The sequence below is a fragment of the Pseudorca crassidens genome, chromosome 3 (genome assembly GCF_039906515.1).
Source record: "Pseudorca crassidens isolate mPseCra1 chromosome 3, mPseCra1.hap1, whole genome shotgun sequence".
Lineage (NCBI taxonomy): Eukaryota > Metazoa > Chordata > Mammalia > Artiodactyla > Delphinidae > Pseudorca > Pseudorca crassidens.
The window spans coordinates 111114725-111132572 of NC_090298.1; the positions used below are offsets into that span (position 1 = coordinate 111114725).

A 17848-nucleotide genomic window follows, 5' to 3' on the forward strand; every position below is an offset into this window, starting at 1 on the left:
CCAGCTAAATCCCACCGTAATAGGCTTGACTCTTTTAATTGAAATAAGTGATTTAAAACAGTGGGCCAATGAGCCCCGAAAGTAAGAACACGAAATACACGTAGCTGTGTGTTTGCCTGTTTGCTTTGCTATTAAATATTCAACAGTATATTGATAGGACTTAAATGATCATTTTCCCTCTGTATGGATATGGGTATAACGATTAAACGATTCCCATTGGGAAATGCTGGGCTCGCTAGCAAGTCAGCCTTCAGACTCTTTCACAAGAACATTAAGTTGTGTCCTTCATGGATTTAGATGGGAGAGACAGTGTTTCTGTTTAATCATCTGCTCGCCACAAAGGGAAGCCACGCACTTCAGCAGGAAGAGTGCACATTAAATTACTTCTGCAGCTCCCTGAAGATTAAGGCCTGTAGCTTTGGGATTGCGTTACAATTAAGTAATAATGAAAGAGAAATCGTGTCTTTTGCTCAAATAACGCATTAATCCTACCATATAGTGTGGATCGTTATTCACTCTCCGGGTAACGTTGACTTTTGGGGGTGATTTTTCTTCCTCATTCCACAGGACGGGAAGCACGCACAGAGAAAAGGAGAAGGGGAGGCATCACAGAAGACAGTGGCAGTTAAGATGCCCTGGAAAGCTCTCAGGTAAGAATTAGTATTCATCACGTCATCCAGAAAATCCTAGGTGGTTTTATTGAAAGGGTGTAGTCATTGCTCAAGGTTCAGCATGTACAAAAAACTCAGCACGTGCAGAAAATCTACATCCCTCATGAGCCCCAAATTCATGAGGCCCACTACCTGAGCAGGGCTGGTTGCAGTTTATGACTCCTTTTCACGACTTCAGAGCAGAGTTCACTAAGCAATTAGCAGGATAGCAAGACTCTCCCGGGAGGTATTTGAGAACAAGTTTTTCAAGCACTTTAGAAGCATTTATATATAGCTAACATGCCATTAATCATTCTTATCTGTTCGTTAAGGCCGTCTCCCTTAGGACCTCTACCCTCCGTTCTTACTCAGCCTGGTTCTTGTTATCTATAGAGCTGAAAAGAAGTCTATTTCCTTTATAACATATTTTTTAATTAAAAGACTTCATTAATTCACATGGGTGTGCTCCACCAATGAGTCAGCACTTTCAGAGTGCTATTAAATATACACAAAGGCCGTTCTCTGGTGGGTCTGTGTGGAAGACAAAACATGCAACCATAGCTTCATCTGGGGATACATTTTTGGCACTGGAGAGATTTTAGACCATTACTTAACAGCATGATATAAACCTCCTGTCCTTATCAACACACGTGGCTTCCTTCTGTCCCCTACCAAAAAGGGGGCAGGATTTTAATTTTCACTGCAATCTACTTGATAAAAACTAAAGGTGGAAAGGAAATTAGATACTCTAACATTGAAAAGCAATGAGTTTTAAATGGCATGTCAGCCGTGACGTGACTATACCTCTTCCCGGGACTCTCCCACACCCATGTTCAATCCTCTGCTGGTTCCTGGGTTCATCCACCCCAGCGCAGCAGGCAGGGAGGCTCCAAGCAGTGTGAGATGCAGCCAAAAGCATCCTGGTTTCATTTTGTTGAGTCTGTTGAGAAAATGACAAACACTCAGAACTAAGTGCTGCAAAGTGTAAGCATGTCAAGGCATAGTTAGTTAGTGAGTACCTGTGCTCCAGAATCAGATACATCCGAGTTTAAATTCTGGCACCAACCGTTCTGTTTTCCTGTGGAGAAGTTATAATACTTCGGAGCCTAAGTTTATTCACCTCTAAAATGGGGTCCGAATATGTACCCAATAGCGCTGCTGTGAGGACTGAAGGAGGCAGGGCTGGCACATAGTAAGAACTCTAGAAATGCTAACTGGTATGTAGAAACCCACTTGAAATGCACCTGCCACTACATCTGCAAGAACAAATGAGGGTGAGAAGGCTGAGGCACCTCTGTTAGGTTACCCTATGTCCACGCTTCTGTTTCCTCAGAAAGTATTTGCAGCTGGGCACACTAGTGCTCAATAAATGCTGATGAGGAATCATGTTAAATCTGTAGCACCCCTGTTCGTAGCTGATGCCTCGGTTAACAAGAGAGTGAACTTCAAAACAGCATTAAAGGGTCTACTATTTTTATTTTTGTTTCAAGACCAGTCCTTGTAGTAGAATCCCAGCATCCAATGGATAATAGGATTTCAGTAGCATTTAAGATATTTCCTGAGACTCACTTGATAGATTGTCTAAGAAATGGACAATGGAAAGTAATCAAAGAATCCCATGGATGAAAAAAAACTAAGGATCAGCTATAATAAAAATTCAACTCCCTAACATATGCTGGGCATTGTGTTAAGAGGACAAAGACACAGACTGGTGCATTTGTCCAATTAGCTGTACTTTTTAAGGCTTCCACTGTGAACATATTCCAACCTTAATTTCAGTATCTCTAAGAAACATATCCAGATAGAACTCATCATGCAGTATTTAGAACTCTTACTCAAGGAAACTTGAAGAGTTATTAATTTCTGTGAGCACCACACAATTTAGTGCTTAACTGCATGTGGTCCACACTGCATCCTGTTCATGGCTGGGGAGATGAAAACACACAGAGCTCCTTGGAGGCCAGCACCCCCATCACTTGGCTTAGGACTGGTCATGAGCAGGTGTCCGAGTCAGAGATGATTAGCTGCTTGAGAGACCTTACAGCCTGTTTGCGGGGTCCACCCGTGCTCACCCCCAGAGCCAACAGCTTTGAAGGATCCCTGCTGTACACAAGGGGAGGTATCAAATGATCACTAGCGCTGATGCCAGGGCTGCCAAACAAATACACTCCTGCCACATTCCAGGTTTCCTTTGGCTCCTTCCATACCCAATAAAGCTGCTGCCCCAGATTTGCTTCATGTCCCCAACTTGAGACAGAAATGCCCACAGGAAAGAGAAGTCAAACTAAACATTGTAGGCATATAACACTGGCCTGTGAAAGGCAAGGTTATAAGTTATGACTATCTTTTAAGAGACGACATCTCCTTTTTTTTTTTTTTTTTTTAAAGAGTCCACAGGCTCCTACTCCTATCTCTGTTGCTTCGGCCGTTCATCTTCGACATCTGGAGGGAAAGCTAGAATTACTGGGGAAACGGTCCGAGTGGCCAGTAAATACAATCTGAAGGTCATGGTCTCAGCACAGTCAGCACCAGCTCCTCCCTCTGAAGAAGGCAGAGTGGAGCAGAACGCTGCAGCTTCCGCAGCTACCTGGGAGAGGGCTGCAGCACTACCAGCAGCCACCCAGCGCTACGCTCCCTGTCCGGGGCTCCAGCTAGGGTGTGTGTTCTTACAGGGATGAGGAGGGAAAAATCACATTTGGGACTAAAAGAGAATAAAAATGACTTCCCTGACTGCAACCAGTTTTTCTAAAAATAAATAGGGCAACTCCCTACTCCCCATAAATTATTCTCTTCTGAACACAGAGCCATCCATGTTCCAGGGACTGCAGAGAGCAGTTGCTGGATTTTCGGAATTTTTTTAAACCAGCAAGAGTAACTCAAGCTAGAACTAGAAAGACACTGCTTCCTACTCTACTTTTATTAATTCTTCCCTACTTATCCACCATCAACCAGTGCTCATGGAGTGAGCATATATATAAAAGGTCTTCTTCTCACCCTTTTCATGCCTTCAAGCCCAAATAAACTAAAAACAGCAAGATAATCAAAACTTACTCTAGATAATGTACAGATGTCAATCCCTGGAGTTATGAAATATTTGAGCCACAATATCTAGTATTTAGTTTTCAGTTGGCCTAGTAATCCGAGACCAATTATTTTGGATGTTTTATTATTAATGGATAATATCAGAATAAATTCTGTTCATTTCAATTGTTTTGGAAAGCGCCAAATCACTTCATTTAAGAGGGTGTGCCCAGACCTCTGGCATTAAACCAGCTGTTCTGAGATGTGTTTCAGGAAGCTGAACTGCAGCCCTACTGCACCTGGAGTCATCTCTGGTTTTGTCTGGTTTGTGTTGAGATTCCCGTAGGATTTCATTGGATGACAGGGAAACATACGAGCCAGGCCAACTACTGAAATATTCCTAGGCAGCCTCTCTGTAAAGTTTATTTCAGCTTGGCCACCACTAGATCAAACTTCATTTGCACGGCAGATGAGTCTGAGATGTCATTTTATACTCATGGTGACTGACAATTCAGTCCGTCTACAGCAACAACACTCTTAAAATTTACAACCCAAGTTTTATGACAGTTCGGTTCATAAAAAAAGAATACTGCGTCTAAATCAATTTTGATGATCTGTCTAATAACCAAATAGAGACTCTCTATTTGATTAACACATATAGCAATTACTATGTGTCAGGCACTGTTCTAAATGCTTCATAGGTATTAACTCATAATCCTCATTTCTACTCCATGAGGAGGGCAATGATTATCCTCTAGTCAAATGACAGAGGAAATGGGTCACAGAGAGGGTTAAATACCTTGCCAAGGCTGCATGGCAAATAAATGGCAGAGCTGGGACTCCAAGACAGCCAGGTGGACTTGGTGTCTATACTCTTAAACCCCATCCCCTGCTGCCTCTTGATACTTCGAAATATTTTATTTGGATGAATGGTTGGTTTTAGATGGGGAAACATCTATGTACAGCAAGATTAGAGGCCATGAGTCCCAAGTCTCTTCTCTCACAGATGCCAAGAGCTGTGTTCCTCCAGCTTTCATGGCTCCGAGCAAGGCCAGAGGGGGAAGCCAAGCTGCCCCCCTCCTACACTTCACCCAGGATGGGGCCACTCAGCACGCTCTCCTCGGCCTTCCTTGGTGCTGTCTTCATTGGCCAAGAATGTGGTTGAAATAAAGAAACCATGAGGAGATACAAAGGATACCAGGCATCAAGAGTACCCTTTAGCTCATGGGCAACACCAACCAGCCTGGTAGACAGTCACTTTGGGCAAAGAGGACCTGTTGGAAGATTACTCATCAAATTCAAATAGCCCTACTGGCCCTCAGATGGAAGAAAATACAAGAATCTCCCTGTCAAAGAAACGGGAAGGTACCACTAATAAGGTCACAAACCCTCTTTTTCAACCTAGAGCTCCTTTTGAAATCAATTTAGGTTTATAAGCTTCATTCAATCCATGCTAGAGTCCCAAGATTGGTTATAAATCTACCTGAGATTGTTCTCATAAAAGACCTGGAACTACCTTTCCTTTCAAACAACTCGTAAGACACAATCACTTGATATTTAAGACATCTCGTTTCCAAGAGAAGTACTTCACTCCTTCCTCTGAGGTTTCCCAGCTGAGCCTCATGTTTCCCCATGCTCAGGAGAATCAGGTGCCAGACTGGCCACTGCACAGACAGGACACCAAAGGCCTAGAAGGTGGAGGAATTCACCCAATGTATGAAGCCAACTCAGTAGCCAAACCTAGACTAAAACTCAAGCATCCTGACCCCTAGGCAATTGTTTTGTTTCTAACATAATCACAAACTCACGGACGGAATATGTATGCATTCTCTGTTTAGACAGACCGATTTTGCTTTTTTTAGTTCAAGATGGGCCCCGTTAGATCATCTACCCCTTGCTGTGAAAACCACAGGATTTTCTGGTGTTATAATATAAGCTGATATCATGCTATTATTTATTTGTACTTAAAATTATAGAGGTACGACAAATCTGTAGAATGTAACATTCCAAATACTGACTTGTTTTTTGAAGGAAGTTGAAAAACTGTGACCTAAGAATGCAGATGACCAGGGAGAAATTGGTATGAATATGTAAACTCCAAATCTACCCCACCAGAGAACATACAGCAGCATGTAAGCTGTCTTTACTGAACAGTGTCAGAAGGCAAAGAGAAGCACAGGCATGAGTACAAACTTCTCTTTCCTCCTCCAGGAATCAGCCCTGTTTGGGAAGAATGGGAATTCTGACCCTTGGAGCTTTTGGAAAAGCTATTCACTGGTTCGTTCTCTCTCATCCTCTCTCAGAATATGGTGACATTACCAGACCAGACACTATGGAATAGTCACATGGAAATGGCTTCTCTTTGTAACAGACAGGACCAGAAATTAGGAAGATGATTTGGCAGAACTAAGCAACACCACCCATCCTTGAAGAGAATGGTAAAGTCTGTGATTCTGAGGCACCTGAATTTCTAACCTAATTGAAAAGTGTATGCTCTAGCCAATTACTTTTAGGTGCATTGCATTTTATACATGTGATGCTGGCAATCAACAAATAGGAACCAATTGGGGACCACCAAAATCCTACAGTTCTCTTCTGTATGCCTGCCCAATGTTCAAAGAGAAAAAAAAGGCATATCAACTCCAACCTAAAACCAGGAAGCTGTATGCTAATTTCTTTTGCAAGGTTTAGGACCCCAGTTTTGATTTGTGAGTGTTTTAGGAAAAAAGGAAAGGGTTCAAACTTCCTAAAATAATCTCTAAAATACCAATCCAGGGAAATTAGGCATGGAAACATATGAAGCCAACCCTGCAGCAATCCATAATGAAGTTATATTGCATTTCCTATTAATTATCTACTCGGTATCTTTGGTTAATTGTTCCAACATTTGATAAATTTGATATCTAAATTAGTCTATGTGCAATGTGTAAATCTATGACATTCCTATTTACTATGAAGTTAACGCACAGAACCCTCACCCTTCCAACATTCAGATTATGCCTCCTGAGTACCATGTTCGCTCCACTGTAGTTCTATTTTACTTGAAGTTGCATGCCTTGTGTTATGCACCAAGATAGAAAATGTAAGGAAAGATGTGCTATTGAAATAACTGCCTAATTTGATTAATTAGTAAGCACAGAGCAACACAAGAAAGTTGAGTTTGCAAAGAAATACCAAAAAAGGCAAAGTGGCAATTAAGGAGATTTTTAGGAAATCCTGACTAGTCAATGACAATTTCTGAAATGTAATGTTGTCAAACAAAAGCTCACATCATAAAGATCACTTAAAAAAAAAAAAAAAAAAAAGGCTGCAGCCCTTAGAAGAAGAATCCTGAGTGACTGGCAGGTCAAGGTAGAAAACTCCAACCTACCACTCCAGGACACAGCCAAAGTGATAAAAGTTCTCACCATACCCAGAGCAAGCTGGCCCCTCTCTGGAACAAAAAGCCTTCCTGGAACTGACAACAATTGAGGGTGGACAAAAAATTTGAAGAGAGAAAAATCCATTGGAACAACTTTTATTAAGCAATTTTAATTCATTACATCAAAGACTATTTTTTTTGCACAACCTTTGGCTCTGTCTGAAGTCTTTGGAGAGACAGGCTGTCTTTTTCCCTAGCATGGGAAGAAAGTGAACATTCATCTCAGTGCGTTTAAACACACATAAACTAGTAATGCTGCCGTGTCTTCTCACAAAACTGAGATGGAAAGCAGACATGCGCTCTATGGAGCATCGGCTCAGGTCTTCCATTAGAGTTACTGCCTGAGGGCTGCTGAGCCTCTGGGGTCAGAGAAGCCGTATCCCTCACTCCCTTGACCATTTGCTTCCCAGGTGAGCCCTCCACCTGACCACTGCCCAGACCCAGAGCCTGTCTGGGCCATTCCAGGATTAAAAGGACACTGTTAAAAGTCATCTCTGGCTTTCCCCTAACCTGATGATAGGAAAATAACTCGGGACTTTTGAGAAAAGTCCGAATTTCTTCCCGATCCCTTTTCTCCCCTCTCGGATTGTGTGATAATCAAAATGTGCACCAAAAATGGGCTTAAGTTACCGCGCCTTCTACTGAAATTCTGTTTCTGTTTGGCTCAGAGAATGTGGACGGATATTTGCGTCTCAGGAGCCCATCTAGTACCACTCCTGGTGCACAGGCTTGCAACAAATTCACTAAGGGAACAGACCAAAGCTACCGGCTCCACTCGCCAGAAACCTCGGCGGAAGCGACACCTAGAGGGGAGCGGAGGAGAGGCTGCGGAAGCGCTATTCATCAATGTCGGCGACAGTTATCAGGAGAGAGGTCGTCTGGACAGCGCATGTGGGACCAACTCTCTGGGCTAGACGCAAACCTAGAAGGCCCAACTCTGCAGGTCCCCAGGAACTTACATAGACGGACACGCTGCACGGGATGCTCGCCACGTTCTGGGCATGGTGAGAAACCCTACTGCTCCAGCAGGTTTCTGTTCCTGCAAGAGGGGCGGGCGCCGAAGTCCTCAGGTGGCAGGCCTCAAGCGAACGCGCTCGGGGCAACGCTTTGTCAGTCGAAGGGAGACCCAAAGGCTCGCGCCAAGCTCTCCCCCAGACTCGAGGCCACACGCGCACCCAAAGCGGATAGCTCTGCCTGCTTCGCCTAGGTCCGCCCGAAACTTGGAACAGGTCTTTTGCTGGCGCCAAGAGGAGTGGAGATCACCCACATTACAAGCTGTTAGGACCAAGCCCCCTGCCTGAACATCCCCCCCCAAACAAATTGCTCACTAGTGATTTCCCAACAAATAACACCGGCCGCTTGCTTGAAACAACGACCGGCCCGACCGAGCATAAGGAGCGCGGCGGGCTGCCGGAGCCTAGTGGGGTCCCGGGTCCTTCCCGCCTCCTCCGCGAAGCCCAAGCGCGAAGCCCCGGACACGGCGGCCCTCGGGGTTGCGAAGGCCACGCCGGGCGCCGCGGGCCCTTCGGGCTGCAGCGAGCAGACGCAAGTTTCCCCGCAAAGCTGGAGGAAAGAGGTAGTGAGGACGCCCGCCTCGCGTCCCAGCCCGGGGCCAAGGGCACGAGTCCGAGCCCAGGTGCAACCGCTTTCCCGTCTCGCCGAGGCCGCTCGGGGTCCAGAACACAAGAACGGCACCTGAAGGGTCTCGGAGCCCGGCGCCCGCTTCGGGCTCGGCTCAAGTGGTTCTGCGCGGTGCTCTGCGCGCAAGCCCGGTCACTCCGGTCCCCACTGCAGACCCAGGCCACACGCCTCGGCTCCCCAGCCTTTACCCCGGGGTAGCCCTGCCCAGCCCGGGTCGCGGGGTCCCGTGCCTGCCTCCCGGCAGGCGAGCAAACTTGGCTCACCAGGCGCGGCGCTGAGGACTAGCAAGCGCCCGGCCGGGCCCTGCAGGGAAACGCGGGGCCGCGAGCGCTAGTACCCCAGCGGGGCGCAGCGGGACCGGTTGGCGGCGGCGGGGGCGGCGGCTTGACACCCTCCCCACGGCCGCTCCGAAGCCGCGCCCGCGTACCTGAGGCGGCCGGGGGCCGAGGGGAAGACCAGGTGGCCGCACTCGGAGGGCGAGAGGGAGCGCCCCGTGGTGGCAGCGGAGACCCGGTCCCGCGTCCTTCGGTCGGTCCTTCCGGCTGTCGGCGGGTCCTGGGCGCGCTGGAGGCTGTCGGGGATCCAGCTCTCTAAGCCGCCGCGGCCCGCTGCTGTGGCACCACCGCCGCGGCTGCCCTATTTCTGCCGCCGGGACCGGAGCCCGTGACGTCACCCTCCGGGCCCCGCCTGCCCAATCGCCGCCACCTGTGCGCGCGGCCCGCCCGACCGCCGCTCAGACCCGCGCGGGGCCTGCGGCAGGTGCGCGGAGGAGCCGGGCGCGCACTCGGGGCTGGAGGACTCCCGGCGCTCCAGGGCGATCTCTGCAGCCGCAGGGGCACGGGGTGCGCTCCCGGCCCTGGCTCTGTGGACCCCGGCAGCCGACGAGCTCTCCCACCCCCCAACACACTCCTCCTCTCCTCTGGCTCTTTTCCGGGCAGGGTTCCCCAAGTCTGTGCTCTCAATATGCGCTGCTGGTCTCAATCAGCAGCTGTAGCTTGTGGAGCTCAGGCGGGCCAGTACACCGCACCAAGAGAGCTGTCCCCGGACGCAAAGTCAAATGACGCTCCCCCTCGCTGAGAGCCAACAACCTGCGAAAGAGCAAAGGTTTTATTTCTCTCTTCTGAATCTGCCTTCTCTCACTGCAGAATCTCACTAAATTCTGGGCATACAGAGGCAGTCACAGTTGACATTTGCCTAGCCTGGCCAAGCTGTGACCAGAGAGTCCCTTCTTCTCCCTTAGAACCAGGCATGAGGCCTGGACCTCATCCCCAAGCCTGGGGCTCCCAAAGCTTTCTGGATCCCTCTTCAACATCCACAACTTTTGGAGACCACAGCCCAGTGATCATTTTGTTTCCATTAATTGGCCTAAAGATCAGTCTTGGTGCCCAAATAAACTGGAAACAACTTTGTAACTACTAGGGCCCCCCAAATGGTCATACTGTAGCTCCAATCTGGCATCAAACTTAGGAGTAGACTCTAGCCAGTCTAGGCTGTGGTAACTGATGGGCAGGAGACTTTCTGGGGGAAAGCCTCCTACTCTGGCTGTGTGGGCACCAGGTGACTTCCTGGCTTAGGGGAACAGTGTCTTGTTCATGCCCCTGTGACCTTTCCTGGCCTGGAGGAGGGGCAGAGGGGCTCTTCTGAGGTTAAGGTTAGTTAAATATCAGGAGAAGGGGAAGAAAAATAGAAAGCTGACATGGAGGAAGAGGTGTTAGATTTGTTCTTTCCTTCAACAGATATTTACTGGGCCCTCCTGTCTACCAGGCACTGTACTAGGTGCTGGGAGACAGCAGTGGATGGGCCAGCGTGGTCCCTGCCCTCTCATAGGTTTTGTTCTGGGATGCAGCCCACCCTCTACTACCACTCAGCTTGCAACCCAGAGCCAGTCATATTTCTGCTGTTGGTATGTTTCCCCATCCGTAAAATGAGGACTTGGAGGAAGCCTGGGTGACTTCCAGGACTCACTCTGCTGTGACTTCCTCCATGGATACCACGATTTGTGCTCAAAAGGATAAAGGCTACTCCATGCTCCGTGCCCCTGGCCTTGGCAGGCGTGATATTCTCTCAGAATTGACCATGAATCTTTGCCAAGGCCACCCATGACTGAACCTCCAAGGCTGGCTTGTGACCAGGTTCTCTGTAGCTGGATCAGGAAAGGGATGGCACTGTCCATCTTGGGAAAAGGAAAATTAAGACTGAGCATAAAAGGAAGCAGGGACGTTTGGAAACATCCTGAGCCTCCCCCTGAAATTTAATTCTAAGTCAGTGGTCGAGATGGAGCCCCACAGCCTGGAGGCTGGATTCACCTCCCTTCACAGACTTTGAGGTGTTTGGAAAAGCCAGTTTCTGTTCTCAGCTCTGAGCACAAAGTCCCTGAGTCAGCCTAGTGGCCCTATTACATAACCAAGGCAGGCCTTGGGGTGTGTGTTTTTAATAACTTCAGGGTCATACGTAAGTCAGGATCTGTAAATCCACCAAGATCAGAAATAGCTCTGTTTAATGCAGGGACTGGACTTCCACAAACTTCCTCTGCTCCCCAAAGGAGGGGGGAATGTAGCTGCTGCAAATCAGATGCACGGAATATCCCTTAGAGATAATGCTAACAACTGAAGTGAGGTATTGTGACTACTGTGCATAAAATAAGACTGGAATTAAAAGTCACCTTGGGGGCTTCCCTGGTGGCGCAGTGGTTAGGAATCCGCCTACCAATGCAGGGGACACGGGTTCGAGTCCTGGTCCAGGAAGATCCCACATGCCGTGGAGCAACTAAGCCTGTGTGCCACAACTTCTGAGCCCGCGCTCTAGAGCCCGCGAGCCACAACTACTGAAGCCCACGTGCCTACAGCCCGTGCTCCACAACAAGAGAAGCCACCGCAATAAGCCCACGAACTGCAACAGAGTAGCCCCCGCTCACTGCAAGTAGAGAAAGCCTGAGCACAGCAACCCAGTGCAGCCAAAAATAAATTAAACAAACAAATAAATAAATTTTTTTAAGTCACCTTTGAAAAAAAAGGTGACGTGTGAATGACAAAATAAAACAAGCCTTCAGGGAAGCAGCATCGGATGCCAGCAGACCTTGACACCTCTTTGAATTTCTCTGTGCTTTCACTTCTCAGGGCAATTCTTGGTTTAATAACAGTCCCCAACTTGGAAAATAGGCTAGATTTTACACAGAGAATTTCAGAATTTGCCTGAAACCCTGTTTCAGAACTTGCAAGCATCCTGATGATTCTCAGTAGCCAACTGTGATGCTTAAATTTTGAAATCATACAATTTAGTAAATATGAAAGGAGGACGTTAAAAGGCAACATAAATTTAGACTACTGCCCAAGGCAGACTCAGAGACACACAAAAGAAACTTACCAGTGTATTTTTACAAGATCAAGAAGTTTAAAAATCCCCAATATATGTTAGGGATTTTACTTTACCAGTTTTAAAACATTTTTCTATTTCTAATCTCACCAAAAACACAACCACGTGACCAAAAACAGCTGCCACTTAATGTGTCTCCTACAGGTCATTTCAGATTGCAGCTGCACATCAGGATACCCAGAGATGACACATAGTTGTGGGGGTCAGAAGGAAGCAAGACACCTCCTCCGGATTCTACCAAAAGTTACCCTGTCACTAGCAATGGGTCAGGTCTACCCTGGGCTGATCAAACAGTCCCAGAAATACCCATTAGAAGCCAGTCCGGGAGGTCACGTGAGAAGGTGGGAATAGGCAGGGAACTGTCTTCCTTGTCTTGCATGATTTAACATTCTGCTGCCTGTCCAAAAATGTCTTAGCAAATCTTCAAACCAAACTATGCAGTTGATTGAAGAAGCAGTCTGGATCTTAGGAGAGCCCTGGACAGAAAGGCAAAAGGACTGGGTCCCTAGCCTGCCTCAGCCCCTCTCTGGCTTTGTGAGTCTGGAAGAGTCCCACCTTTTCTGGTTTGTTTCCTCATCTCTCAAGAAGGGGTTGGGAGAGGAGTGGGAAGTGGTCATACTCAATGAACTTCTGAGGCCATTTTCAGTTCTGCAAGTCGATGCCTATATTTTGCTAGAAGTTATAGCTACTCTGATCTAGAGCTATGATGTTAAAGGTTTCCCTTAAGTCTAATCTTAATGCTGATTTCTTAAGTGATGATTCATGATCATCTAGAAATTAAGGCAATGGAGGCAACAAATTCAAAAACCTAGACCTAAAATCACACTCAGAAATAATTATTTAAAACTCTGATTTAGGGAGAAAAGGGGCCAGCATGGAGATAAGGTATTCATTCAAGAGATAACTGATTTGGGAAATTTTTCAAGGCAATGAAGAAGTGGTATAGGGTCAGAATTTTAGTTAAGAAGGTAGGATGAATGAGAAGATGCAGTGATGGAGAGGGAATCTGTGAATGGGAAACGTGGAGGGAGGTGAACAACAAAACCCTTCATCATAGTACTGTTCCAGAGACAAAAGTCCCATGTAACTCCCAGGGCCTAGAGTGATGGTACAAGGGACCTAAGAAAGGCATTGAGAACCAGAGGAAATGAAACTCAGCTACTCTCAGAATTCCATGTGCACAGGGAGAATCTGGGCTGAGAAGGCCAGGCCTCCAAGCCACAAAGCAGCTCCCGTACTGGGAGTAGGAAGAGGCATGAAAGAGGCAGCACAGTAGGAGGAGAGCCAAGGGAGGGGCCGACCTCCTTTATTCTCAAGGGATATTTCTGTCATGGCTCCGTTTTCCAACTCATTAGTAGAGAGTGGTAAATAGCATGACAATCTGAAAAAGAGATCTTTCAAAAAGATGAGCTCCTGCTTATGGAGGTTCCATCCTGGTGAATATCTGCTCCATTCAAATGAATATGCAGTATCATGGCAGGTCATCCTCAGTGTTATGAAGAGGACTACGCAAGATGAGGATGTAGCAGACGGTGCTGGACTTAGTTTATACACCACTCAAATCTGAGCAGCCACGCTGGCCTCTCCGCCCCCATCCCCCACCAGGGCTTTGGCTACTTGCCGTGCTTTCTGACCACAGTGACCCTATCAACTCTTCCATGCTATGGCTTCGAGCCAGGTACCTCTGCTGTTATTGCCAGCAGCTCAGATCAAGAAGCCCTGCGTGTGGCAACAACCGACAAGAAGACACTGGCCTCCACGCCTATGCATTGGTCAGACTGGACCCCTGAGGCTCTGGCTTTTCCAGAGGCTGCCTGGGGGGGCTACTCACTACATCATAGAGGTTGGGGGGGGTTAATTCCTGCTTCAGGGGTGGACTGACCAGTAGGAGAAAGCGTACAGAAGGGAGCCAGCAGATCATTTCTCTCTTCCTTCCCTGGATAGTCTGTACAGAGAGGCAGAGCTCCCTATGCCCCGTCTCAAGACATCCCTGGGGACTAAGCCCTCAGCTACACTGATTACAAAGCTGGAGTCCTTTCAGTATTTGCTCTTTCTTCTTCCTTGCTCCTGCTTCCCTGGGACTGTATTCCTCCTCAATCAAGTGTCAGCACATGAGCTTTTGCCTCAGGTTGTTTTCTAGACAGTCCAGCCTAAGAGAAAGAGTAAGTGGGAGTGAGTGTGGTGAGTGTTTTTAAGAGGGCAGATGACAAACTTCTGTCTGAGGAGGTGCTTAGAGCACAAACATGAATAAATGAGGGGGGAAGATACGAGATGATCTAGTGGGGAGAGTGTTCAGGCTGAAGGCCCAACAGGCATGAAAACTGTGATGTAGGAACTGGCTTGATGCAATTCAGGCCAACGTAGAGGGATCTGGGTGGAGTTGTTGAAGAAGGCAGAGAGCTAAGCAAGGGCCAGACCACATAGGCCCTGCAGGCTGTGATGAATAAGGACTTTAGATCTGATTTTAGGTGCAATGGGAGCCATGAGAGGGTTTTGAGCAGGAGAATGATCTGATCTACTATATGGCTTTTTTCTGGAGTATAGCTGCTTTACAATACTGTGTTAGTTTATACTGTACAACAAAGTGAGTCAGCTCTATGTATACATTTATCCCCTCTTTTTTGGATTTCCTTCTCACTTATGTCACCAGAGAGCACTGAATAGAGTTCCCTGTACTATACAGTAGGTTCTCATTAGTTACCTATTTTATACATAGTATCGATAGTGTATTTATGTCGATCCCAATCTCCCAATTCACCCCATCTCCCCTTTCCCCCTTGGTATCCATATGTTTGCTCTCTACGTCTGTGCCTCTATTTCTGCTTTGTAAATAAGATCGTCTATACCAGTTTTTTCAGATTCTACATATATGTGTTAATATACGATATTTGTTTTTCTCTTTCTGACTTACTTCACTCTGTATGACAGTCTCTAGATCCACCCATGTCTCAAAAAATCTACAAACAATAAATGCTGGGGAGGGTGTGGAGAAAAGGGAACCCTCCTGCATTGTTGGTGGGAATGTAAATTGATACAGCCACAATGGAGAACGGTATGGAGGTTCCTTAAAAAACTAAACATAGAACTACCATATGACCCAGCAATCCCACTACTGGGCATATACCTAGAGAAAACCATATTCAAAAAGATACATGCACCCCAATGTTCATTGCAGCACTACCTACAATAGCCAGGACATGGAAACAACCTAAATTCCCATCAACAGAGGAAAGGATGAAGAAGATGTGGTACATATATACAATGGAATATTACTCAGTCATAAAAAGGAACGAAATTGGGTCATTTGTAGAGACATGGATCTACTATATGTTTTTAACAGGTCACTCTGGATGCTGTATATAGAGTAGATGGGTAGAGGGCATAGTGGCTGCTGGAAAGAGTAAAAGCAGGAAAAACAGCTATTCATTCAACTGTTGAGAGGTGCAAGGTCATGTCAGCTCATTATCATCATCACTGCATCATACCAGCATCGCACATTCATTGATTGCTAACTATGCACTGGGCACTAGGCCTACCTGTTCATATGTATTGTTTTACCTAATCCTCACAAGTCCATTAGCTCCCCATTTTACAAGTTAAACTTAGAGAAGTTACACAACTAATCTCAGGCCATTTGTCTGGCAAATGGCAGAGCTAGGATGTGACTCGGAGTCTGCCCTCACAATCACGATGCAATTCTACATCGGTTGCACAGAATGTCTATGTACGTGGCAGCTAATCCTGATCTCAGAAGTCATGTTCTACAAATCAGTGCCTGGAAAACCTTTTGTTCTGAACCTGTAGGTACATTTACTTAATTGTCCTGTGAACCCGTGTCATATCAAAACCAAACGTGAAGTCTTTCTCTCTTCTTCTCTGCCTGTAGAATGTCAATTTCGTTCAGCATGGTCTAAGCCAGTCATGGAGCTCCCATTCTCCCTGCCGGGAACTGGCCAGGGGGTGAGCAGGGGCCCAGTGCTGGCCAAGGAGGGGTGAGAGAAAGTCAGCTGCGGAGATAAAAAGATGCACCAGAGGAGATGGTGCCTCTTTTCTCTCTTGATACCCTCATCAACTACAGGGTCCCCTAGACCCAAGGTCACCCTCTTGTGACCCTGAGAGCAGCTGAGTTGACCCATGAATGGTGGCAGAACAGGGAAAGGAACCTAGGACCTTCGTGAAGTGGTGAAATGAGCTGCTAAAATAACCAACTCTGAAGCTGCCCTACCTCGGGATTTCTATTTTCCTCACGACTTAAACCAATTGAGTTGGGGTTTTCTGTTACTCAGGGTAGAAAACATAACAAATGAGAAAGAAGCTAAATATGTAAATAAAATGCTGATTTGACTGGCTTTAGACACTCACCATGGGAGACGGGTGTCTATTAATATTGTCATAATCCCACTTAATTTGTCTAAGAACCCCAAGCTAGTGAAAGGCTGAAGTCTCTTGACCCCAATCCAGTGCTCAGACATATAGTAATTTTCAGTTATGGAGAACATGTTACTAACCAGGACTCTCATTTCCTAATTGTCCTAGATAAGTGCCAGTGGGCACTTAACAGCTGATTTGTACAGGATGCTTTAAAGCTGATAAATGCACGCACACCCCCCGCACAGCCCAGCCGTATGTGACTTGCAAACGCCTTTCACTACAACCCTCTCCAAAGATTTTAAACTGATTTTGCCATTTTTCTGTGGTATGTGACAAAGATGTGACGTGAACTTTCAAACAAACTATTTAAGAGTATCATATTAAGTATGGTATACTACAGTTTGTTTTAATGCATTCATTAATAATATTCATAATATACAGTCATTACAGACAAATTTCCACTTTGTATCATTTAACAACAAATGCACATTTAACTCTTTTTAATTTATACAAGAGAAAGCATAATTTTCTAAATTATGCTAAATAAATATACTAAAAAATGATATGTCGAATCTGATTTGGAAACTATGTATATACTAAAACCACTTTGGGATTTAACTCCCTGATACAGCACCAGTACAAGCAAAAGCTGTTTTCCAAGAATCTATGTCTGAAATTATGGAATTTTATGCTAAAAACACTACAGGTTTATTTTTATAATTTCTATGTTTTGTTTATAAATGACAAGAGGGGACAGATTTCAGACGACTGTTTGCAAACACTCTGCAAATAGCACATTGTGGCTGGGGACCCTTTATTCTCAATAAATAAAAAGCCAAATTAAATATAATTGTCACTCTATTTTCTCTTCTTAACACTGTTTTTGAAGTACCAAAGACATCTTGATGTTCTATATAATGATTTTTTTAATCAGATGAATGCCATTTACAGGATGGGAAAGGTAATTTTGAAGTAGGATTATAATCCGACTATTTTTGCTCTTAATTATCTTGTATTTCATCATCGGGTTCTTTATGTTTCTAGTCTTTAAACGTGATCTAATATGGGCACAAATCAAACCTATTTGACTAAGAAGAAAAACAATTTAAAATGCAGCAGTCTCAGGCTTCCCTGGTGGCGCAGTGGTTGGGAGTCCACCCGCCAATGCAGGGGACACGGGTTCATGCCCCGGTCCGGGAAGATCCCACGTGCCACAGAGCGGCTAGGCCCATGAGCCATGGCCGCTGAGCCTGTGCGTCTGGAGCCTGTGCTCCGCAATGGGAGAGGCCACAACAGTGGGAGATCCGTGTACCACACACAAAAATAATAATAATAAAAAAATGCAGCAGTCTCGACCATCCCAGCAGTCAGT

At 46.2% G+C, this 17848-nt stretch overlaps 1 protein-coding gene across 2 annotated transcripts in view; it reads right to left on the reverse strand.

Moving 5' to 3' along the window:
* The window catches only part of FSTL4 (follistatin like 4), a 450257-nt gene extending 440874 nt beyond the window's left edge, over window positions 1-9383 (reverse strand). Inside the window, exons 1-2 of one of the 2 annotated variants that reach the window (XM_067731745.1) lie at window positions 9161-9383; window positions 1455-1590 (exon numbers count right to left, since the gene is read on the reverse strand). In XM_067731745.1, the coding sequence (XP_067587846.1) occupies window positions 1455-1580 (126 nt within the window). In that variant the 5' untranslated portion in view covers window positions 1581-1590; window positions 9161-9383. Of the gene's footprint in view, window positions 1-1454; window positions 1591-9160 lie in introns of those variants that run through there. The other variant, XM_067731746.1, reaches the window with a different exon arrangement.
* Between the last annotated feature and the right edge of the window lie 8465 nt (window positions 9384-17848).